General features: G+C 46.7%; 1 protein-coding gene across 8 annotated transcripts in view; it reads left to right on the top strand.

The window, feature by feature from the left end:
• Window positions 1-22,482, top strand: part of TENM4 (teneurin transmembrane protein 4) — an 801,291-nt gene extending 778,809 nt beyond the window's left edge. For all 8 annotated transcript variants that reach the window (XM_058306052.2, XM_058306055.2, XM_058306053.2 and 5 more), the window contains 5 exons: window positions 150-385; window positions 4,103-4,399; window positions 6,350-7,964; window positions 18,550-18,692; window positions 21,424-22,482. In XM_058306052.2, the coding sequence (XP_058162035.1) occupies window positions 150-385; window positions 4,103-4,399; window positions 6,350-7,964; window positions 18,550-18,692; window positions 21,424-22,182 (3,050 nt within the window). In that variant the 3' untranslated portion in view covers window positions 22,183-22,482. The remainder of the gene's footprint in view (window positions 1-149; window positions 386-4,102; window positions 4,400-6,349; window positions 7,965-18,549; window positions 18,693-21,423) is intronic.
• The last annotated feature ends 2,434 nt before the right edge of the window (window positions 22,483-24,916 follow it).

The raw sequence follows: 24,916 nt of genomic DNA, 5'->3' as shown, positions 1-24,916 counted from the left end.
GGATTATGGATGATCTTTACTGCATACATTTGCCCCATTTTCCTCAATGATCATGTATCATCTCTGCAGTCAGAAAAGAAAAAGTAACGCCCCCCATGCCCCGGCTCCTGCCTCACGCCTCCTGCGCCTGCCCCTCTCCTCTCCCGCAGACCAAGTCCGGAACAGCTACTACATCGGGGCGGACGGCTCCCTGCGGCTGCTGCTGGCCAACGGCATGGAGGTGGCCCTGCAGACGGAGCCGCACCTGCTGGCCGGCACGGTCAACCCCACCGTGGGCAAGAGGAACGTCACCCTGCCCATCGACAACGGCCTCAACCTGGTGGAGTGGCGGCAGCGCAAGGAGCAGGCGCGCGGCCAGGTCACCGTCTTCGGGCGCCGCCTGCGGGTGAGCGGGGCCCTCCTAGCAGGCCTCGGCGGGGGGAGGCGGCCGCCACCTGTGGGGAAGGAACAGCACAGGGTTCCCTTCGAAACTTCCTGACCCATCTCAGGGAGCAGCTTTTCCTGGCACCTCAGTTTCCTCGTCTGTGGCACGGGGAAAGCAGAGCAGCGAGCCACGTGTAAAAGGGTCACTGGTGTCACACTCAGGCCTCCACTAGGTTGCCAGCACTGTATTAGTCCCTGAGTGAATGTGGCCAAGCCACTAGGCTCTGAGAAACTCAGTCTTGCTATCCATAAAATGGGAGGATAAAGCCGGTTTTACAAGTTGCTACAAGGATTCAAAATCATGTATAAAGAGCCTCATACAGAGTCTGATATATAACATGGTCAGTAATAGGTGTTCTTATTGTTATTGCTATTATTATTATTATTACTATGTCCCAAAGTTTAGTTCAGCTATTTGGATCCTAAGCCACATTCTCCACTCTGTTCTTCCTAAAGTAGTAAAACCACCACCACCAGGGCTGCCCCTGCCAGTGGGCTGGCATTTCAGAGTGTGTTTCAATATGCGGCTACCATGGACCAGCACGCCCTCTGCCTCACTTCCCACGTTCCTGCAGACCAGGGCGTCTCAACCTTTTTGGCTCCATGCCAGACAGGTGAAAACCACGGACCCCTTACCAAGGCCACGCTACACTGTGTATTGTTTAGTAAATATGTCACAACCGCCCCAACACATCCCCACAAGAGTAATGTGGTTTTGCATTTTGATGCAGGCTCACGCAGCCCTGGTTCAGAGCCCTGCTGTGGAGCGTGGCCTCTGCCCCAAGGCCTGACTGCGCACTCACTTTCTCTCCAGCTTCAGGAAGGCAGGCCATGGGGAGGTGAAAGCTAATTAGCGAGCCCGGGGCACCGCGGTACCCAACACAGCACCTTGAGACGGAGTGGAACAGGCGCTCAGGAGAGGCTTGTTAGGCTAAATGAACCGCAGAGCTGAGCTCAATGTTCCTAACATTCTAAAAACCACAGAAGCCTCCTCAGAGCAACAGATCTAAGGACTTTCGAGTCCCCTGCCCTTCAGCAAAGAATGCTCATTAAAGTCCCTGGTCTATCCACGAGGTAACCAAGGTCCAGAGAAGGTAAGCAATTTTTCCAGAGTCACAGAGCTGGGTGTGGCAAAGACTAGATAACAGGCACCCTGTCTCTGAGTTCAGTGCCCACAATAGATACCAAAATGTTAAGTGACTTGTCCGATATCGCACAGCTGGAACCCAGACCACCCCATCTCCTTTCTTGCCACGAGAGCCAAGAGCTCTCACAGCCACCCAGGGTGGGCAACGGCCTCCCACCAGCGCCCTGAGCCAGGCCTTGCTGTTGCTCCCTGTAGCCTACCGCCGTCCATGGCCCCTTCTGAATCCTCAAGGAGCCCGTCAGGCGCTTGTGACTGTGCTAACTGGAAAACTGGATCTGGGTTCAGTTCCCACCTGGACTGTGTGGAGTTGAGCAACTCAACTTCTCCAAGCATCAGGTTTCTCTGCAGAAACAAGATAATATATTCGAAGCCCCGAGGCTGGTGCAGGTAGACCCCAGGTGCTCAATAAATGGCAGTGTTTAGGACTATCAGGGATTCCTCTTGACGGTGTGAACTGGACCAAATGTTCCCCAGGCTTTAATTGGCCCCTCTCCCGGCCTCGGATTAATGGCGCTCCAGCCGGGTGGCCGCATCGCCGCATCCTCCGGAAATAAATGGCCACCCACGGTGTCAGCCCGTGGAACTAGAACGTTCGCCGGGTGTGCCTCCCCATAATGGAGCTCATTTTTTATACGCCTGGGAACTTTTTTAATAAAGAAGGATGTAAAATAATCTCATTGCCGCCACTGCCAAGCACAGGAAGCATTAGGTGGGTCCCCAGTGAGCTGCTTAATTCAATTTTATTAATTTTTCCACAGAGGTATAGCTCCCCTTCCCCATGGGTCCTCAAGGGAACAAGAGGGGCTGCTGGCTGGGTGGCGCCACCCTTGGGGGTGGGGCAGTCATAGAGGGACCTTCCAAAGAGATGCTTTGAGAAGGCCGCCCGTCACTGTTGATAGTGCAGCTGCAGCCTGCAACGCCTCAGATTTTTCATGGGAATTGTCTGCCGCACTGTTTTTGCTTCTGCAACTGTGTTTGATTACCCTAGGGAAGGCAACCTTATTATAACCAGGCCATTCACAGTGAAAGTCCTCTCAGCATCTTCATTATAAATCCTTACTTTCAGGGCTTTATAACTCAGAAGGGGAGGAGGGGGAGACACACATGTCCCTACTTCCACTGAAAATGGCCATGCTCATTTGCTGTCATTTAATGGAAATAATTGCAACCATTTACTCAGAACTTTCTATGTACACAGCACTCCACTAGGCAATTTACAGGCTTCTTTAATCCTTACAACAAACCAGGGGTAGGTATAATTTTTGTTTGAGGAAGAAATCAAGACTCAAAGCAGGGGAGGGACTTGTCCAAAAATCACTCAGAAAGTTGGCCATAGAGGGAGGCTGGAAACCTGCCCTTAATTCCTAGACCTGCCCCCACCTTTTTTTTTGTTTGTTTGTTTTACTACTCAGGGCCTTAGAAGGGCATTTAATTACTTTAGTCCACCCATGGGATTTTGCATCATGTGACCTAAATTATCTGCCTTCTGCTTGGGTCTGCCTTACTACTTGTCAAACTTAACCAGTGACTTGTGGAAGGGGCAGAAAATATGCCCAAGTGCCCCAGAAGGCCAGGGACGAATGAGAAGGAACCAGTATTTTAGCTTCAGAGTACCTGGCAGTGTTTCAGGAGCAGCCAGTGCCTAAGAGGTGAAGCCAAATGCCAAGACAGGCCCCGGAAGTGCATGCCTTTATTAAAATATGAAAACCCCTGACTTACTGCTACCCCTGTGGGAGCCCTTTATGTCTGACTCTGCACGGAAATGGCATTGTCCGCTGGCCTAGCAGCCCAGGTGGAGATCATACAAGGTGCTTCTGATGCTGTAGGCAGGAGCAAAATGATCAAAAGCTCGGACAGCGTCCCCATCCGCCCTCGGCCAGAGAAGCTGGCGCACACACTCACACTGCCCAGCGTCACCACCGCGAGGGGCTCAGCCTCGGCCCTGGAGCTGACTGAGGGGTCCAAGAAGCCCTGCCTGGGTGGCAAAGGGCAGCAGAGACCCCGGAGGGCGTGGGAAATCCAGGGCCCCAGAAAGGGCAGGGCTCGCTCAGAGGACCGCTGAGCCTTTGCAGCCAGGTTGCAGAGGTGAGGGTCAAATCCAGACCCATGGCTCACCAGCCGTGGGATTTTGGGCAAGTCCCTTCACCTCCCTGAGCTCCGAGTTCCTCAGCCTAGATGAGACCAACGAGGCCAAACACTAGCACCCATAGCACCCAATAGATTGAAGTTAGGAGCTTCTTTTCCCTACCTACTTGGAAGCCAAGAAGGGCCTACCATTTTTTATATGTCCTCAATAGAAGACTCACATTAAAAAATGAGGTGGCACACCTGTAACAGCTACGCTTCCCTCAGCGTCTGTGTTGTATTTGTCCTCCCACAGCTCTATGCCATTAGCGTTACCATCCTGTTTCACTCTTCACAGAGCTGGGCCCTGCCAGCCAGAACTCAGACCCATGGGCTGCTCCACATACCATCAGACCAAAGTCCTCAATGGCCAGATTACTTCCTCTCGTCTTCCTATCCCTTCTCCAGGTTCACAACCGAAACCTCTTGTCTCTGGACTTTGACCGCGTGACCCGCACAGAGAAGATCTACGACGACCACCGCAAGTTCACCCTGCGGATCCTGTACGACCAGGCGGGGCGGCCCAGCCTCTGGTCACCCAGCAGCAGGCTGAATGGCGTCAACGTGACGTATTCCCCGGGGGGCCACATAGCTGGCATCCAGAGGGGCATCATGTCGGAGAGAATGGAGTACGACCAGGCGGGCCGCATAACGTCCAGGATCTTTGCCGATGGGAAGACGTGGAGCTACACGTACTTAGAGAAGGCAGGTGTCTGTCTCCCTCCATCACGGGCCTCACCCTATGGACAGCCGGCCACTGGGGCGCAACCTATGGCCCAGCCTGATTACCTTGATGGGATGAATCTGACCCCTGTGATCTCCAAAGGGAAATGTTCAGGAAAATCGGCCACACAGGGCCGAGGAATCCCATGGGGCTTCTGGATGGATCATGGTGATGGGATGGCGGTTTAGGGGTCCTGGAGCAAGACTGTGGAAGTCCTGCCTGGAAGGCTAGAGCTGGGACCAGGCTCAAACACTAACTGGATTCGCAGAGCAGACTTAGGGTCAGGACCCAGGGCAGGGCTCTGCTCCCAGGTCAAGGACACATGGTGGGAGCTGGTCATGGAGAATGAAGCAGATGCACAGGGATCAGGATTTAGGTGGGACGGCCTTGATCTTGAGCTTTAAGTCCTTGGGGTGGAGAGATGCATTTAAAAATCCCTTTGGATTCATCCCAAGGGACTAGGAAGCAGAGCCCCTGAAATCAAAAGTTGACCTACGTAGGAGAAGTTGGCAGCTTTGATGCAATGGGTCCAGAGCCCTGACGTCTCTCCCTTTTTCCTGAAATAGGACCCACATTTCACACCCCAGTCCTAGTACCTGGAGCCCTGCTTTGTTTCCTTTTCCTGGGCACCTGTCCAGGGCTCAGGCTTGGCTTGCTGGCCAGTCTCCACAACCCTGTACTGGGTGAGCATCTCAAGAGCAGTGTTTTCTGACAGTGCTAAGAGAGGGAATCTGGTGGTCATCCCGCATTCTTAAAAACCAAACCCAAGGAGGGAAGAACTTTCCCAACACCACACAATGAGCCACTGTAGAACCCAGGTTTCCCCATTTTCATCACAACCCACCCCACCGAGAGGGGACATTTGACCTGTTATTCCATAAACAATTGTGCAAAGCCTTAAATGCCCTTCTCAGCATTGCTCTATATCCTGTAGGCCACAGGGAGTCAACAGAAGTTTTTAACAGGCAATAGACGTTGTCAGACTGTATTCTAGAAAAATCATTCTTTAAAATATGGATTAGAGTGGACTTCCTGGTAATCTACTATAGAACTATTATGATTCTAGCAATGGTCGAAATTGTATCACTGATGTGGAGACAGTGGCCACAGGAGTTGCTGAGGGCAGGGAGAGGGAAGAAGAGATGTGATGTGGGGGCATTTTTGGGACTTGGAGTTGTCCTAAATGATATTGCAGGGACAGATGCAGGACATGATATACCCTGCCATAACCTACTGAATGGACTGGGGAGGAATGTAAACTACATGTAAACTATAATCCGTGTGGTGCAGCAGTGCTCCAAGATGTATTCACCAAATGCAATGAATGTGCCACAATGATGAAAGAGGTTGTTGATGTGAGGGAAGTGATGGAGGTGGGGGTGGGGTATATGGAACCTCTTATATTTTTTAATATAACATTTTTTGTGGTCTATGTATCTTTTTAAAAAAAGACAATTATGTTTTTTTAATAATAAAATTAAAACAATTTTAAAAAAAGAAAAATCATTCTTGCTTCAGTGGCAAGATTGATTTGAGGAGGAGTCTGGAGCAAGGAAAACAGTAGTGAAGCTGTTACAAATACTTGAGGCTAGCGCTTCCAACCTTTCTCCCACCCCACCACACAAAGAAAATGATCATTTTTGTACTACACAATGTATACTATACAATGGAGTAAACAGATAACACTTGCCATAGAGTGCACAGTCAAGTCCTGTAAAGGCCAAGGACTAAGAGAAATCCTTATCTTAACACTTCTGTAACCAATTTCCAGTGTCCTCTGGCATACCAGTTGGAAAGCTCTGGCCTGGGCATAACTTAGGAAAACCACTAGTTTCCTTGGACTTTTTTTTCTCTGTTAAGCCATAGGTACATAGAACTACCCTTCGTCCTCACCACCCTCCTCTCATCTCCTTGTTTTCCTTCCCCCCCAGTCCATGGTGCTGCTCCTCCACAGCCAGAGGCAGTACATCTTTGAGTTCGACAAGAACGACCGCCTCTCTTCTGTGACGATGCCCAACGTGGCCCGGCAGACCCTAGAGACCATTCGCTCCGTAGGCTACTACAGGAACATCTACCAGCCCCCGGAGGGCAATGCCTCAGTCATCCAGGACTTCACTGAGGATGGGCACCTGCTCCATACCTTCTACCTGGGCACCGGCCGCAGGGTGATCTACAAGTATGGCAAGCTGTCGAAGCTGGCGGAGATGCTGTATGACACCACCAAGGTAAGCTTCACCTACGACGAGACAGCGGGCATGCTGAAGACCATCAACCTGCAGAACGAGGGCTTCACCTGCACCATCCGCTACCGTCAGATTGGGCCCCTGATCGACCGGCAGATCTTCCGCTTCACCGAGGAAGGCATGGTCAATGCTCGTTTTGACTACAACTATGACAACAGCTTCCGGGTGACCAGCATGCAGGCCGTGATCAACGAGACCCCACTGCCCATTGATCTGTATCGCTATGATGACGTATCAGGCAAGACAGAGCAGTTTGGGAAGTTTGGTGTCATTTACTATGACATTAACCAGATCATCACTACAGCAGTCATGACTCACACCAAGCATTTTGATGCCTATGGCCGGATGAAGGAAGTGCAATATGAGATTTTCCGTTCGCTCATGTACTGGATGACTGTCCAGTATGATAACATGGGGCGAGTAGTGAAGAAGGAACTAAAGGTGGGACCCTATGCCAATACCACCCGCTACTCCTATGAATACGATGCTGATGGCCAGCTGCAGACAGTCTCCATCAATGACAAGCCACTCTGGCGCTATAGCTATGACCTCAATGGGAATTTGCACTTACTGAGCCCTGGAAACAGTGCACGCCTCACCCCACTACGGTATGACCTCCGCGACCGCATCACTAGGCTGGGTGATGTGCAATACAAGATGGATGAGGATGGCTTCCTGAGGCAGCGAGGTGGTGACATCTTTGAGTACAACTCAGCTGGTCTACTCATCAAGGCCTACAACCGGGCAAGTGGCTGGAGTGTCAGGTACTGCTATGATGGTCTGGGGCGGCGAGTGTCCAGCAAGAGCAGCCACAGTCACCATCTACAGTTCTTCTATGCAGATCTAACCAACCCCACCAAGGTCACCCATCTCTACAACCACTCAAGCTCTGAGATCACATCGCTCTACTATGACCTGCAAGGACACCTCTTTGCCATGGAGCTAAGCAGTGGTGATGAGTTTTATATAGCTTGTGACAACATTGGGACACCCCTTGCTGTCTTCAGTGGAACAGGCTTGATGATAAAGCAAATCCTGTACACAGCCTATGGGGAAATCTACATGGACACCAACCCCAACTTCCAGATCATCATTGGCTATCATGGTGGCCTCTACGATCCACTCACCAAGCTTGTTCATATGGGCCGAAGGGATTATGATGTGTTGGCTGGACGCTGGACTAGTCCAGACCACGAGTTGTGGAAGCACCTGAGTAGCAGCAACATCATGCCTTTTAATCTCTATATGTTTAAAAACAACAACCCTATCAGCAACTCTCAGGACATCAAGTGCTTCATGACAGGTGAGGATGAGGGCTCATTCAGAGGGCAGGATCCACTAGATTGTTCTGGTAGTCTGAAAAGACTTAGTCTTCCTTGAGCAAGCTGGTATGGGGTAACAGGAAACATTGACTTTCTCATTTGTAGCATTTTTCAAAGTATATTTGAAGAAACACTTAATTCAGAGAAATGCTCTGGAAAAACTGGTTCTGGTAGCAGATAAGTTAGACAGGGTATCCACCATTCTTAAGTTTACATAATATATTCTAGCTTATAAAAGGCTCCAAGAAGTCCTATGGTAAAGAGAACTATTGTAATAAGTGTACCCAATATTTCTTAAACTTATTTGCCCATGAAATCCCTTTTTTACCAAAAAACCCTAATATCCCCCTGAATGCATCCCTTGGAATGCACTTTGGTAATTTCTGACTCAGAGATCCAGCTGGCTCTGAGTCAGATGAGTTGGGATAAGGTATAGCTAGAAAAGATTCACTTCTCTGGTTTGAGTTGATGTAGGGGAAAATTCAAAAATGTTAGAGAGAGGCAGAACTGGGTGAAACACTGGATCCACCATTTCTAATCTATGTGATCTTACTAAAATTAATGAGTTCCAGTTTCCAAATCAGTAAATGGGAGTGAGAAGGACTACCTTGACTCTTATAGGTTAAATATGCATGTTGTTGTAAACTCTAAAGCAGCCACACAAAAAGAGACAAAAACAGAGGTACTGCTAATAAGACAATAGAATAGTGGAGATAAAATGAAATGCTTAAAAAAAAGACTCAATTCAAAGACGGCAGGGAAAAAGGGAGAAAAGTAATGAAAAGGAATAAAGAGCAGATGGAAGAAATAGAAAACAAATAGCAAGATGTTATATTTAAATGCACCCATCTAGATAATTATACTAAATGTAAATGTTCTAAATATGACAGTTAAAAGGGAGAGCTTTTCCTCCTGGTTGAAAAAGCAAGACCCAGATGGCTAAAGACATCCACTCTAAATATAAAGATGCAGATGGGTTAAATCTAAAAGGATAGAAAAGATATACCATGCAAAGACTAATCTATAGAAAGCTGGAATGATTATCTTAATATCAGACAAAATGAACTTCAGAACAAGAAATATTAATAGAGAGAAAGAAAAACATTTCGTATTATAAAGGTATCAATTCATCAAAAGATTATAATAATCCTAAATGTATATATACCCAATAACAGAGTTTCAAAATACCTGAAGCAAGAACTCCCAGAACTGAAATAATTATATCTCAGGATTGAGCTCTGTCAGTAATTAATATAGTAAGAAGACAGAAAAAAAGTATGGATATAGAAGAGACTTGAGCAATACTATTGGCTAATTTTACTTAATTCACATTTATAGAATACTAAATCAAAAACTGCAGAATACACAATCTTTGTAAGTACACATGGAACATTCACTAAAATAGATCATATGCTGGACCATAAAACAAGTATCAATAATTTAAAAGGACTGAAATCGTATGGAGTATGTTCATTCTCTGATCATAATGTAATTAAATCAGAAATTACTAACAGAAGGATAGCTGGATATTCCTCAATGTTTAGAAATTAAACAAGACATTTCTAGATAACCCATGGATCAAAGAAGAAATACAAAGGAAAATCAGGAAGTATTTTTAACTGAAGGAAAATGAAAACCCAACATATCAAAATTTGAGAAATACCAATAAAGCAACACTTAGAAGGAATTTGATAGCACTAGTCACCTATATTAGAAAAGAAAAGGTCTAAAATTATTTAGGTTTTCTTTAAAAACTAGATAGAGGAAAGCAGATTTTGCCCAACAGATAGGGTATCTGCCTACCACATGGGAGGTCCAAGGTTCAAACCTAGGGCCTCCTGACCCGTGTGATGAGCTGGCCCATGTGCAGTGCTGATGTGCACAAAGGAACCCCAGGTGCAAGGAGTGCACCCCGTAAGGAGAGCCACCCAGCACGAAAAAAGTGCAGCCTGCCCAAGAATGGCGCCACACACACAGAGAGCAGATGTAGCAAGATGTCACAACAAAAAACGAGACACAGATTCCGGGTGCCACTGACAAAAATACAAGTGGACATGGAACACTCAGCAAATGGACACAGAGAGCAGACAACTGGTGGCGGGGAGGGGGAAGGGGAGAGAAAGAAAAAATAAATCTTAAAGAAAAATTAAAAAATTAAAACTAGATAGACCATAGCAAATTGAACCCAAAGGAAGTAAAGGAAATAAAAATTTGGAGCAGAAATCAACAATATGTAAAGTGACAGTTGAATAAAAGAAAGTAACAGCTGGTTCTTTGTAAAGATCACTAAAATGATTACCCTCTCACTGGACTGATTAACACCAAACAGAGAAAGAAGTCACAAATTACCAATGTCAAGAATGGAGTGGGAACATCATTACAGATTCTCTAGACATTAAAATATAGTAAAGGAATATTATTAACAACTTTACACCAATAAATCTGACAGTCTAGATGAAATGGACAAAGTTCCTAAAAGACAAAAATTGCCAAAACCAACTTAAAATAGAAAATTTTAATAACCCTATATTTATTTTTAAATTGAATTCATAATTTAAAATCATCATACAAAAATATCTCCAGGCTCAGGTAGTTTCATTGGTGAATGCTACCAAACATTTAAGGAAGAAACAATTCCAATTCTACACAAATACTTTCAGAAAATAGGGAGAAATATCCCCAACTAATTTTATGAGGCCAGCATTACACTGATACCAAAACCAGACAAAAGTTTTTCAAAAAAGAAAACTACAGATCACTATTTCCCTTGAACAGAGACACAAAATCTTTAATAAAATATTAGCAAATTGAATCCAGTCATATATAACAAGGATAATACCTCATTATTAAGTGAGGTTTATCCCAGGACTATAAAGATAAATATTTGAAACTCAATTAATGTAATTCACCATATTAAGAAAATAAATAAGAAAAAAAACAAGTGATCATTTCAATATATGCAGAAAAATTATTGAACAAAATTCAATATTTGTTCATGAAAAAAAAAAATCTCCAACATCTAGGAAGAGAAAGGAAGTTCTTCAACCTCACAAAGAGCATCTATGAAAAACTTTTGGCTAACATCATATCCTGAGTGCTTACCCCCCACCCAAGATCAGGAACAGGGCAAAGCTGTCCACTCTTACCACTTCTATTCATCACTGGAATGGAGATCCTTATCAGTGCAATAGGTAAGAAAAAGAAATCAAAAGCATCTGGATTGGAAAGGAAGATGCAAAAATTTCATGCACATATAAAATCCTTTAGTATTTATACAAAATAGCTATGAGAACTAATAAACGAATTTAGCAAGGTTATAGAACACAAGGTCAGTATATAAAAATTAACAGTATTTCTATATACTAGCAACCAAAATATTGGAAAATGCAATTAAAATTACCATTTACATGGTATCAAGCAATAGAAATACTTAGGGACAAATTTAGCAAGAGATGTTCAAGATCTCTACACTGAGAACAGCAAAGCATCACTGAGAGAAATTATAGACCAATGGAAAGATATACCATGTTCATGAATTGGAAGACCCAATATTGATGACAGTTCTTCCCAAAATAATCTAGATTCAATACAATCCCAATAAAAATCCTAGTAGGCTTTGTGGTAGAAATTGACTAGTTTTCATTGATGTTTATATGAAAATGTGTAAGTCTTAGAGTAGCCAGAATCATTTTAAAAAAGAAAAAGCTACTTGATTTCAAGACTTACTATAAAGCTACAGTAATCAAAAGGCCTAATGATAGATACAAAGATCAATGGAATAGAATAGAGAGTGCAGAAATCAATCCACACATATATTGTCTTTTGATTTTCAGCAAGGTAGTTAAATGAGTTAAGGATAGTATCTTCAATAAATGGTGTTGGAACAATAAGATCTCCATTGGGGGAAAAATGATCTTGAGGCCATACTCAAAAATGAACTCAAAATAGGTCAGAAACATAAATACAAAAACTAAATGATAAAATTTCTAGCAAAGAAAAACAGAGGAAAGTTCTTGTATTCACAGTCCTCCCAGCAGGCCACCACTGCTGAGGATGGCCACAGAAGACATAAAAGTCAGAATATCATGAGGATTCACCTATGGAGAAAGCCAGTATTTTTTCTAAAAGAGTTTGTGGTGGGCAAAAATTGGGCATTCCCCAACTTGCAAACTCTGTAGTCTTCACCTCTTTTGTCCTATGACACAATCCTTTTGACCCTTTTTTTTCTTTTTTTAACAAATCAATTTTATTGATACATATAATAAAGCATAAATCCATCCAAAGTGTACAATCAATGGCATTCAGTACAGTCACATAGTTGTGCATTCATCACTTCAATCATTCCTAGACATCTTCATTATTCCAGCAATAATAACAATAATATTAAAAAGCAAAAAAACAGGGAAACGGACTTGGCCCAGTGGTTAGGGTGTCTGTCTACCACATGGGAGGTCCGTGGTTCAAACCCCGGGCCTCCTTGACCCGTGTGGAGCTGGCCCATGCGCAGTGCTGATGCGCGCAAGGAGTGCCGTGCCTCACAGGGGTGTCCCCCACGTAGGGGAGCCCCACGCACAAGGAGTGCACCCGTAAGGAGAGCCGCCCAGCACGAAAGAAAGTGCAGCCTGCCCAGGAATGGCGCTGCCCACACTTCCCGTGCCACTGATGACAAAAGAAGCAGACAAAGAAACAAGACGCAGCAAATAGACACAGAGAACAGACAGCCAGGGGAGGCGGGGATTAAATAAATAAATAAAATCTTTTTTAAAAATTAAAATTAAAAAAAAATAATAAAAAGCAAAAAACAAACGAAACTTATCACCTCTCAATCTCTCTCCTTCCCCTGCCATACATAGCTGCTATTCTGTTTCCTTCTCTCTAGTTTACTTTTATTATATTTTGTAAAAATAGGCTTATATATGCAATATCATCCATAATCATTTTAGCTGGGATTTCACTATGTTATATAGTCCCAAATTACATTTTTTAGCTTTCCTTCTAGTAATATAACTGTCCTTAGGCTTTCCCTTTCAGCCACTGTCATACCTATATAATAGCTCTGCTAATCACAGACAAATAAATGGAAATGTTCTGTTCTCAACATTTCCATTCATTTCCAAAGACTTACAGCCTTTTAACCAATTCTGCACAGATTAACCGTCAACTTTCCATTCTCTACCCTCATTCTATTTTCTGGTGACCTATATTCTAATTATTAATTCCATGAGTTTACATAATATATTTAGTGCATAATAGCACAATCATACAGTATTTCTCCTTTTGGACCTGACTTGCTTCACTCAATATAATGTCCTCCAGGTTCATCCATGTTGTCACATGCTTCATAACTTCATTTATTCTTACCGCTGCATAATATTCCATTATGTGTATATACCACAATTTGTTTATCCATTCATCAGTTGAGGAAAACTGGGTTGTTTCCAACTTTTGGTAATCATGAATAATGCCTCTGTGTAACACATCAGTGTGCAGATGTCTATTCATGTCACTGCTCTCAATTCTTCTGTTATATACTTAATAGTATTTCTGGGTCACATGGCAAAGTCTATATTCAACTTCCTTAGGAACTGCCAAATAGTCCTCCACAGAGACTGTACCATTCTACATTCCCACCAACAGTGAGTAAGCATTCCTATCTCTCCACATCCTCTCCACTGTTTTCCAACATCTTAATAGTGGCCTGTCTAATAGGTGTGAAATGGTATCTCATTGTAGTTTTGATTTGCTTTTTCTAATTGCTAGAAATGTGTTTCTTCATTTGTATTTCTTCCTTGGACAACCATCTTTTCAAGTCTTTGCCCATATTTTAATCAGGTAGTTTGTCTTTATTGTTGAGTGGTATGATCTCTTTATATATCATGGATATTAAACCTTTATTGGATATGTGATTGCCAAATATTTTCTCCCATTGAGTCAGCTGCCTTTTCACCCTTTTGACAAAAGTCCTTTGAGGTGCAAAAGTGTTTAATTTTGAGGTGGTCCCATTTATTTTTTTCTTTCGTTGCTCATGCTTTGGGTGTAAGGTTTAAGAAACTAGCGAGACCTACCACAAGATGGTGAAGATTTTTTCCTACATTTTCTTCTAGGAGTTTTATGGTTGTTGCTTTTATATTTAGGTCCTTAATCCATTTTGACTTAATTTTGTATAAGGTGTGAGATAGGGGTCCTCCTTCTTTCTTTTCTATTTGGCTGTCAGGTCCCCTGACACCATGTGTTGAATAGACTGTTCTGGCTCAGTTGGGTGGGCTTGGCAGCCTTGTGAGTGCTGATTTCCCACATACAAGGTCCCAGGTTCAATCCCCAGCTCCTGGTACCTGAAAAAAAAACAACAACATTTGACTGTAGATGCAAGGGTCTATTTCTGAGTTCTCAATTTGGTTCCATGTCTTTTTGCCAGTACCATGCTGTTTTAACCACAGTAGAGAAGTAATATGCTTTAAAGTCAGAAACTGTGAGTCCTCCAACTTGGTTCTTCTTTTTTAAGACATTTTTGGCTATTCGGGGCCCCTTAACCTTCCAAGTAAATTTGATTTTGGGCTTTTTGATTTCTGCAAAAGAGGCTGTTTGGATTTTGGGGTGGGTTGCATTGAATCTGTAAATCAGTTTGCGTAGAATTAACAGCTTAACGATATTTAGTCTTCCAATCCATGCACGTAGAATGTCCCTCCATTTATTTGTCTCCTTCGGTTTCTTTTAGCAATGTTTTGTAGCTTTACGAATACAGGTACTTTATGTTATTGGTTAGTTTATTACTAAATATTTTATTTAGTCACTGTCATAAATGGAATTTTCTGATTTCCTCCTTAGATTGCACATCAGTAGTGTATGGAAATACTGTTGATTTTTGCAAATTAATCTTGTATTCCACCATTTTGCTGAACTTGTCTATAATTCTAGTAACTTTGTTGTAGATTTTTCAGGACTTTCTAGATATAGGATCATATCATCAGCGAATAGTGAAAGTTTTACTTCCTCCTTTCCTATGTGGGTGCCTTTTATTTCTTTATCTTTCCTTATTGCTCTAGCTAGAATCTCCAGCACAATATTGAATAATAATGATGACAGTTGACATCCTTGTCTTTTTCCTGATCTCAGTGCAAAAGTTTTCAGTCTTTCACCATTGGGCACAATGCTAGCTGTAGGTTTTTCATATATGCACTTTACCATATTGAGAAAGCTTCCCTCTATTTCTGTCTTTTGGAGTATTTTTATCAAGCAAGGGTGCTTATATAGGAACCTCTTATGTTTTTTAATGTAACATTTTATGTGATCTATTTATCTTTTTTTGAAAAAAGACAATAAGAAACAACAAAAGATCAAAAAAGAAAGAAAGGGTGTTGTATTTTGTCAAATACCTTTTCTGCACCAATTGAGAGGATCATGTGATTTTTCTTCAGTTTATGTGGTTTATTACATGAATTGATTTTCTTGTGTTGAACCACCTTTGCATATCTGGGATAAAGCCCACTTGATTGTGGTGTAATTATTTTAACGTGCTTTTGGATTCAGTTTGCAAGTATTTTGTTGAGGATTTTTGCATGTATATTCATTAGGGATATTGGTTTGTAATTTTCTTTTTTCGTAGTATCTTTATCTGGTTTAGGTGTTAGGGTGATGTTGGCTTCATAGAATGAGTTCGGTAGCCTTCTTTCCTGTGCAATTTTTGGAAGAGTTTGACCAAGATTGATATTAGTGCATCTTTGAATGACGGGTAGAATTCACCTGTGAAGCCATCTGGGTCCTGGCCTTTGGCCCTCTGTTATGGGCAGTTTCATGCATTCAACAAGTGCTTCCTCTATGGCAAGCACTGTTTTAGGCACTGGGGAGGGAAAGATGATTCCTACCCTCCAGGAATTCACACCTTAAGAGGAGACGCAGACAATCACTGTCCAGTGTGGGGGCACCATGACGACGGCTTGCACAGATGGCCATCAAACCACAGAGGAGGAGCTCCTGGCTCTGCTCAAGTTCTGGGACAACTTCACAGAGCAGCTGACATTGAGGCAAGGCTTATGAATGAGCAGTCACCTGATAGTGGAGAGAACGTCATTCCAGGAATTGGAGACAGCACATGCAAAAGTATAGAGAGGGCAACATGTATAGCTTGCTCTAAAGCAGTGGCAGGGCTGGGACTCGAACCCTGCTCTGACTCCAAAATCCTCACTCTTGGATTTTAATACACTTGTTAAGTGCAGAGCTGTGCACATGTGAAAGGCATTATTATTGCTTGGGTTTCATTACTGTCCCAGGCAACAGCACTGAAATCTGGGAGGGATGAGAGAAAAAGAGCTTTTTAATTTGTCTACTTGTGATGTCATAAGAAGGCAGAGTAAAATTCCCAGCTCTTCAGGAAAGAACTGCAGAAAAACCAGTGAATAATAAGTTCTCAGCGTTTTTCCTAAAGGCATATTGGGAAGTTTCCCTCCTTCTATCACTTGTAATTGAGGCCCAGTCCTCTTTTCAGATCCACGGTTTCCTGGGAATTTGCAGTGTTCCTAATGGAAGCTTTAACTATAATTCTGATGCAAGTTCTCAGCCTCAAGCAAAATAGCTTTGTGGGTTCTGCGTATGTGTTTTTCCTGTTCTGTTTGTTTTAATTTCCCAAAGAACCATCTGCCAAGATTCATAGAACCAGAGACTCTTAGCTACTCTTGGAGCCCCCCAGGTTACAAATGGAGGTCCCAGAGTGTAGAGGCATGAGTTGGGGGAGATACTGAAAACCTTCTATGAGCCATGAACTGAACTGGGCACTTTAAAATACCTTAAGTCCAATAGTATATGTAACAAACTTAGATTAGTTTTTGCTATACAATAACTATCAAATAAATGGCAGAGCTACTAGTCACATTCTTTCTCATGGTTTGGTGAAATAGCCATTTCTATCCTCAATTTGCGGATAAGGACACTGACCCTCAGAATGGTTAATTAAATTGTCCAAGTTCACACAGTAAGTTGGGGAGCCAGAGTTTGGACCTGGGTTCATCTTGCCTCAACTACCATGTATTTCTTTATATGATCTCGCCTTGTATGGCTAAAGGCAGACAGAGACCCTGGGTTCCCAAGCTTCTGTTTTTACCACCACTCCATGTCAGGGCCTCCAGGTTGCACACGTAGGAAAGAGTCACTGGGACATCCAAAACAAAACGGAAATACAAATTAGAAGGCAAACAGAAGGTGCTTGAATGGGAGGGCAACAGGGACAAAGCTGTTGACCCCTGCAAGTCACCCCAACCCCTGGGATGGGCTCAGGGCCCGAGTGGGGTAGGGGAAATTAGGAAGCCAATTCTGCCTAAGCCTGGAACCTCAACAGCGTTTCCCTGACCAGGGTTCCATCTCCCCTGGAAAGAACTCAAAGGCAGTCCCGGGGAGCTGCTGCTTATGCTGACGCTCGAAACCCTGTCTTCCCCCGACTTTGGATTCTGAGTCTTTAGTCCACAACTGCTTTGGCATCATCAGCTGCCCCTTCCCAAGGAAAGCTGAGCCGCTGCGGGATACAGACGGTCTCCTTTAGTCCCCAGGTCACCTCACACCCACCCTTCCAGGCTCACCCTGCCCCAATCAGTTTTCCTTCCTGGTTCCCTCTCAGCCATGCTGAGCTGCTCCCTGTCCACCTGAACACTCTCCGCACTCCCCTTCCTTCTCCAGGCCTGAGTGCCCGAGGTGGGGGTCCGCGTGTTACTCAGCTTCTTACTTTCCTAGCTGACACAGGACTGGCTACGTAAAAGGCCCTCGGCAGCAGGGGGCCAAGTAACCGCTGGCTTGACCCCTTCTCTTTCTCTTAGATTCCTTTCCGAGAGACCCCTGATTCCATTCTTCATTGAGACAAATGCTGCTCCTTGAAATTACAAAACTCCACCAGTCCCTATCCCTAATTATTTATAATAATTAGTAACCCCCAAGTAAGGTTGTTGGAGTCATCTATGGGGCTAGATGCTCGAGCCCAACATGCGGACAGGAAAATGAAGGCACAGAGAGGTTCAGCGACTTGCTCAGACTGTCAGAGTAAATAAAAGGTAGGCTCAGGAGGCCAAACGCTTTGACGCCTGGTACAGGCCATGCTCCATAGGGAGGTGGGGAGCTGTGCAAAGAAGGCTGGGAGAGGAGGGGGGAGTTGTGTTGCATAACAACATTTTCTTTGAAAGTCAATCATTAAAACTTTTCCTTTAGATCGGGCGATTTTTTTCCCCTATGTCCCCTATTGTTGGGGGCTGAGGTAGGAAAATCCTCATCTGTCAGCAACTGCCCCTGGGTATAAAACTGGGGGTCCTGGGGGTGGAGGGCCCTAAAGGAAAGTCTGCAAGCCCACTTTCTACCTGAGCTCGCTCTCTCTTGGGTGTAGACCTAGGAGGTGGAAGTGCCAGGTCACAGGAGTGTGTTTGACTTGATAATGAGAAACAGTTTTCCATAGTGGTTGCACCACCTGACGCCCCCATCGGCAGTGCTCCCGGAGCCGCTCCCACCTCAGCTTAACTCTAGACTGCTTTGTTGGAGCAGTCACACCTAACGGCCGTTTACTCCCCAGGGATATTTCTGCTTCTCTCCGCCCAGATGTCAACCGCTGGCTGCTCACCTTTGGATTCCAGCTGCACAATGTGATCCCTGGCTATCCCAAGCCAGACACGGATGCCATGGAGCCGTCCTATGAGCTCGTCCACACGCAGATGAAAACTCAGGAGTGGGACAACAGCAAGGTAATTCCCGCACACGGCTGCCCACCCCTCGGGCTGTTCAGACACGCCAGCTTTTCAGGAAAGCATGGGTCAGCAATGGAAAGAAACCAATGTGGGGCTTCCACAGTGCCTGCCAGAGCCCATTCAGCCAACACTCGGTAACCCCAGCACTGCGCAAGCCCCTGGACACCCAGCTGTCCCAGCACAGGGACCCTCACAAACTGCGTTAAAGACTTTCTTAAGTTACACTGGGTTTGGAGTGCCACAAAAAGTCCACGCCTTTGTCACCACTCAGAACAAAAGTGCCAAGAGAGAAGGCGTGTTCTAAATACAAATGGGACGTTTTCTGAGCACCTTCAGTATTGTAGGGAAGTTCACTCACAAACAGCCCATGGCGTTGTTATTCCCATTTTACAGATTTTATGCCTGAGGCTCTCCCAGGGCCCCACGGCAAGGAAGGGGCAGAGCAGGGCTTCAGACCCCAATCTCGCTCTGTAAACTGTCTGTCTGAGCACGGGCGCCTGGCACCCTGTGGATGCTCCACAGACATCATTTTCTCTTCCTTTTATGACCCAATTTCAACGACTCCCAGAATTACGCAGCTGGAAAGGGCCTTACCAGTCTCTTGCTCCTCCCTCCCTTCATGCATTCATTTGCTCATTTGTGCCCTCCCACACACGCCCAGGGGATGCAGGAGAGAATCGGGCAGAGGCCAGGCCCACAAGGAGATCCCAGGCCAAGGCACAGCAGCCGGAGGAGGGAAGCAGGCTGGCCAGGGGGCACACTGCTGGGGTGGCGGCTGGGGCAGGCATGCCTCATCCTCAGTGCCCTGACCCTATCCCCTTAGGCCCCCGCTTAGCCATCTCCTCCCCCAGACGCCAGAGCAGTCCTGCCTCTGTGCTCTAGTGGCACCCTGTATCTGTATTTTCTCTTGCAAACCACTTATCACACTGCTGGGTTTTTTTGAGGTACGGGGGACCGGGGATTGAACCTGGGACCTCGTGTGTGGGAAGCCGGTGCTCAGCCCCTGGGCCACAGCATCTCCCTCACCCTGTATTTTAATTCCTGCTTCCTAAATCTCCTCTAGACTATGGGCCCCACGAGGGCAAGCACTGGGTTGGGTTTTTTTGGTGGTGGTTTGTTTTTTTTAATATCCAGATATAGCCTAGCACATAGTAAGTGAATGGAAAACTTTTGTTGAAGGAATAAATGGTTCAAAGGAACAAATAAACAGCCCTGTGAGGCAGGTATCCTACCCCCATTTTACAGACGAGGAGACCAGGGTTCAGAGAGAAACTCGCTCAAGGTCACCACTTAGTTGAAAAGTAGCAAAAGAAAAGACAGTGAGAACCCAAATCTGTCTGACTGCAAAACCCATCCTCTTTCTGCCATTCTCAACTGCCCTAGCCCTCTCCCTTCTGCCCCCTGCAACTCCCACTGTCCCTCCAGGCTGTGCCCCCGGTGTGCCCTGTTTGCTGCCCCGGGGCCTCTGCCCGCAGCCTCAGTGCCTCCCTGCACCGCGTTCCCTTCTCAGCTCCGCAGAGCCCGTCTCTGCCTGCCTGTTTGCCAACCGGGCCTGTCAATGAATTATTGATTTCTGCCCTTGGCAAGCATTGGAGATCTTTGTTGTTGAGCACTCCAGCTTTCGTGAAACTCTAGGAAATAATTGTTCACAGACAGGGTCCTATTAATTATAAAGAGGACTTAATTTCCGTGAGAAGCCGGCGGGTGTGTTTCTGAAGCCATTTCTCTGAGTTGCTGATAAGGCCCTGGGGCCTTCCTGAACAGGACTTCCCCGAGCTCCCCGAGCCATGGGGGGACAGACATATGCTACAGGGCCCACCTTGTCCCCCCAAACGACCAAGGACTGAGGAGCCCGAGTAGTCCCAAGGAGGCCCCACGGGCCAGAGAGCTTCCTTGAAGATCGTTTCTAAACACCGTGCAGCGTAATAAAGCAGGATAAGAGGGTATCGATGAATGGTTACCTTTTGTCTCACTGTGCCTTCGTGCCAAGAGTGCATTTTTTGCCATCCCTCCACTGGACTTCACTCCCTTCATCCTTCCAGTCCCAGCTGAAGCATGAGCCTGTCCTCGACCCCACCTTCTCCCCCTCTGTCCTCCACCTTCAGTCTAAGATTCTTCTGAGCTTATTTTCTCCTCTCCCCTCCAGCAGTCCTTGAAGCTGAGCCTCTAGAATCAGACACATTTTGCAACATTCTGGATTCAAATGTTGACTTGAACACTTACTAGCTGTGTGACCACCGGCCAGTTAGCAATCTCTCTGAGCTTTATTTGCCTTAGAGATAAAATCAGAAGAATAACATACTTACTTATAAAGTTATTGTGAAGATCAAATAAGATAATGAGAGTTACTTGTTTAGCTCACAAAGCAAGCAATGTTAGCTATAATTATTACTACCTCTCTTGAACCACTGGTTATCACATTTGGTCGTTATTATTTGCTGTCCTATCTGCCCTTCCGCGTTAGGCTCTAGTTCCTCAAGAGCAGGGAGGGTGTCAGATTCGTATTTGTATCTCCATTTCCCAGAGCAGGACCCGAAACAGAGTAGGTGCTCCCTGGGTGGTTTCTGAGTAGAGGGGTGTGGGACTGGGTGCCCCGGTGATCGGCAGGAGCTGGATGCCCTACGTTCCTAAGTACGTCTAGATTTGATTTTATTTAAGCTGATTCTCCAGGCTCTCGGGGTTTCTTCCTTGGTCTCACCTTCTCTCTCCCCCTCTCCCCGCCCATCAGTCTATCCTCGGGGTGCAGTGTGAAGTGCAGAAGCAGCTCAAGGCCTTCGTCACCCTAGAACGCTTCGACCAGCTCTACGGCTCCACCGCCCCCAGCTGCCAGCAGGCCCTAGAGATGAAGCAGTTCGCGTCCGGTGGCTCCGTCTTCGGCAAGGGGGTCAAGTTCGCCTTGAAGGACGGCCGCGTGGCCACGGACATCATCAGCGTGGCCAACGAGGATGGGCGGAGGGTCGCCGCCATCCTGAACAGCGCCCACTACCTGGAGGACCTGCACTTCACCATCGACGGCGTCGACACCCACTACTTTGTGAAGCCGGGGCCTCCGGAAGGCGACCTGGCCATCCTGGGCCTCAGCGGGGGGCGGCGAACCCTGGAGAACGGCGTCAACGCCACCGTGTCGCAGATCAACACGATGCTCAACGGCAGGACTAGACGCTACACGGACGTGCAGCTCCAGTACGGGGCGCTGTGCTTGAACACGCGCTACGGGACGACGCTGGACGAGGAGAAGGCCCGGGTGCTGGAGCTGGCCCGGCAGCGAGCCGTGCGCCGGGCGTGGGCCCGCGAGCAGCAGAGACTCCGCGACGGGGAGGAAGGCCTGCGGGCCTGGACAGAGGGCGAGAGGCAGCAGGTGCTGAGCGCCGGCCGCGTGCAAGGCTACGACGGCTTCTTCGTCATCTCCGTGGAACAGTACCCGGAACTGTCAGACAGCGCCAGCAACATCCACTTCATGAGACAGAGCGAGATGGGCCGAAGGTGACAGGGCGGGCCGAGGCCCGGACTTCTTGCCAAAGACAGCTGCTCTTTCGTGGCCGCATACCTGACTGTGTTGTACTAAAAAAGAAAAAAAGAAAAAAGAAAAAAAATCCTTTTTTAAACAAGTGCAGAAAACGAACAAACAAAAAACACTGGTTGCATTGTAACTCATGCAACCACCTTTTTTTTAAGAAAAGAAAAAAACCCAGATTTGGCCTTCACACATTTTTTTGCAAAGAACAGAAGGTATTTTTTCCTGTAGTGTGATCACAATGAAAACGTAATTGTCTTTTGTTCCCTTTGATCTCCACGATCTTTCCTTGTCGTTGGGGGTCCGTTTCTCCTCGCTGAGACACGTCTCCAGGAGTGTGTCGCTGTCTGTCCCTAGGTCCTCGGTGTGATGTGAGGCACGCGTGTCTGTGCTGACTTGTCTCCTGTGTAACTCTTTCTTCTTCGCTGGGGGTCGGGCAGGAGTGAGGGGTGCAGAGGCTCACGGGCCAGCGCAAAACCCCCTCCCAGGCGGCCTGGGCTCAAGGTTTGCAGGTCCTTCCATCAGGTTCCTGCAGACGAGACGTGGCCTTTTCTCCGTGTGTTCTGTGCCTCCGGAGAACCACAGAGGGCTGCCCCTCGCTCCGGAGAATTCAGTGATGCCATCCAGCATCTTTTCCCGGCTGCCTCAAACTCCTGCCCCCGCTTTATATTTTGATGCTAAAGGAAGCCCCCTCCCCCTTTCGCAAATCCCATGTAGTTGTCAGTGCCATCCCCACGCCGGGGTGAAGAAAGCGTCTCCTAGGTCCTTGCCCCCTGTCTGGTGACGTCACATCCTGGTGCCGAGAGCCCCGTCCTCCCCAGGAGGCGAAGGCACCCAGGATGCCTGTCGTCGGTTGATCGTACCATGATACTCCTTATCGATCGCCTCCTCTCTTCCAAAGCCAGGTGTGAGAACCAGGACTGCACAGCAACACCTCAGTGTGGGCCCCAAGACCAGGGAGGGGACGGCCGCCCATGGCAAAGGGATGGCAGTGGTGGCAAGGGTACCAGCCTGCCGTCCTAGATGAAGCCGTTTCCCATGAACTTGAGTATCTTCCCTCTACTCCTCAGCTGCCACCACTGAGAAATACGAGCGCGGAGAGAGGTTCTTGGTGGCCTTTGATTCTGGAAAGATGCTTAGGAAAAAGTCAGCCAAGGAGAGGAACACATGAGCCAAGCATCCTTCTAATGAGCTCCTGGAGTCCCCTCTGCCTCCCGTATAAGCGGGCTAGACGCAGGGCTAGGCTCGGCAGGGTTGGCTCTCAGGACGTTCCTTTGTGGAATTCTAAGACAGCATCCCCTCCAGAGCAACACTACCAGGTTTTTAAAGAAAGACAAGGAGCACGAGGGGAAGAGCTAATCTGGTGTGCCTGTCTCTGTTGTGCCACCCTACCAAGATAGGTGGTGGTTCCTGTGGTGCCCATGCATCCGGGTGCCAAGCAAGAATCATTCCTGGGAAGACCTGCTCTCGAGGTTAGCAAGAAGAGGCTGGAGTCCTCCCGGGAAGAGGAACCGCCCTCACCAGCAGAGTGTGCCCGGGGGGAGACAGCTGCCAACAGGGGAGGGGAGAGTAACAGCAAGAGCGAGGAGCTCCTTGCTCCAAGATTCCATTCCTGGCTCATCTGCCTAATCACCATTGTCAGTGCCACTCACAGGAGGCTCTGGGAGATAGGAGGGGAAGCCAAACGCTTCCTTTTGAGCTGGGCTTCTCCGAAACTGGGACTTTTATGGGTTACATTTACATTAAGTGTGGAAAATGAATTCCAAGTCTGAGCTATTCCTCATGGAAACCTTGTTGGACTGATAAGCTCATGGCACCTTTATAGCCTTACTCACAGAGTCTTCAGAATATCACACAAGTTAATGAAACCAAGAAGGTCTCTTACTGCATAAGAATTGGAGCAGTGTGTAGTCTGGGTTCTGCTTGGCAGAGGGGGGCATCCAAAGCTTCTCGGGGAGAGGTTTCGCCTTACATCATTCCCATTGGGATTAGAGGATGTGTCTCGCTAAGTGCTCTTCCTGTTTCCAAAAAAAGTCACACTGCTGCGACAGTGTGTCTCAGCCTGTTTGTCCGCTGGTGGCGCATTGCCTCTGCACCCAGAGCTCCGCTGAGTCAGATCCAGTGCTTCCCAGGACCACTGCACGTGGCTGGCCACAGGGGCTCCCCTCCTGGCAGGATCATTCTTGAATGGGATGGAAAAAAGCTTGGCCTGAAGAACATAGGTTCTTTATCCAAATGAAGCTTATGCCTCTCAAAATGTACTCTTGGGCAGAGCTCTCCTGCCCTTCATCCTGGTTGATCAGCCTCATCCTGGTTGCCTGACACCAGTCAAGACCCACCGAGGACATCCAGCTGGAGGTCAGAGAAACCATGAGGGCTGAAGGAGCCATCTCCCTACACCGCTCCTCCTCCCTGCCCCTCCTCCATACCCATCGCCATTCCCAACCTCCACCAAAGTAGTAGTGTGGGCTTTTAAGGATAAGAATCACAGAGAGGTACTGGGCATTCTGTTTCTTTGTATTTTTCCTGGGCTGCACTCCAGCAAGGAGGCCCAACTTCTGTGGGGAGAAGTTGAAGCATCCCCAAGCTTTGGAGAAAGGCTCTCAGGGGTGGAATGGGCAGCAGCGTGGGCCTCGGGTTCACACAGCTGCCACTGCTACTGGACACAGGGCTTCTGGCCTTGGCCCTTCGGGGTTGGTCCCCATTC

The sequence above is a fragment of the Dasypus novemcinctus genome, chromosome 10, assembly GCF_030445035.2.
Source record: "Dasypus novemcinctus isolate mDasNov1 chromosome 10, mDasNov1.1.hap2, whole genome shotgun sequence".
Lineage (NCBI taxonomy): Eukaryota > Metazoa > Chordata > Mammalia > Cingulata > Dasypodidae > Dasypus > Dasypus novemcinctus.
Note: the sequence above shows the minus strand (reverse complement) of the source record. Positions and strands in the feature narration are given on the sequence as shown.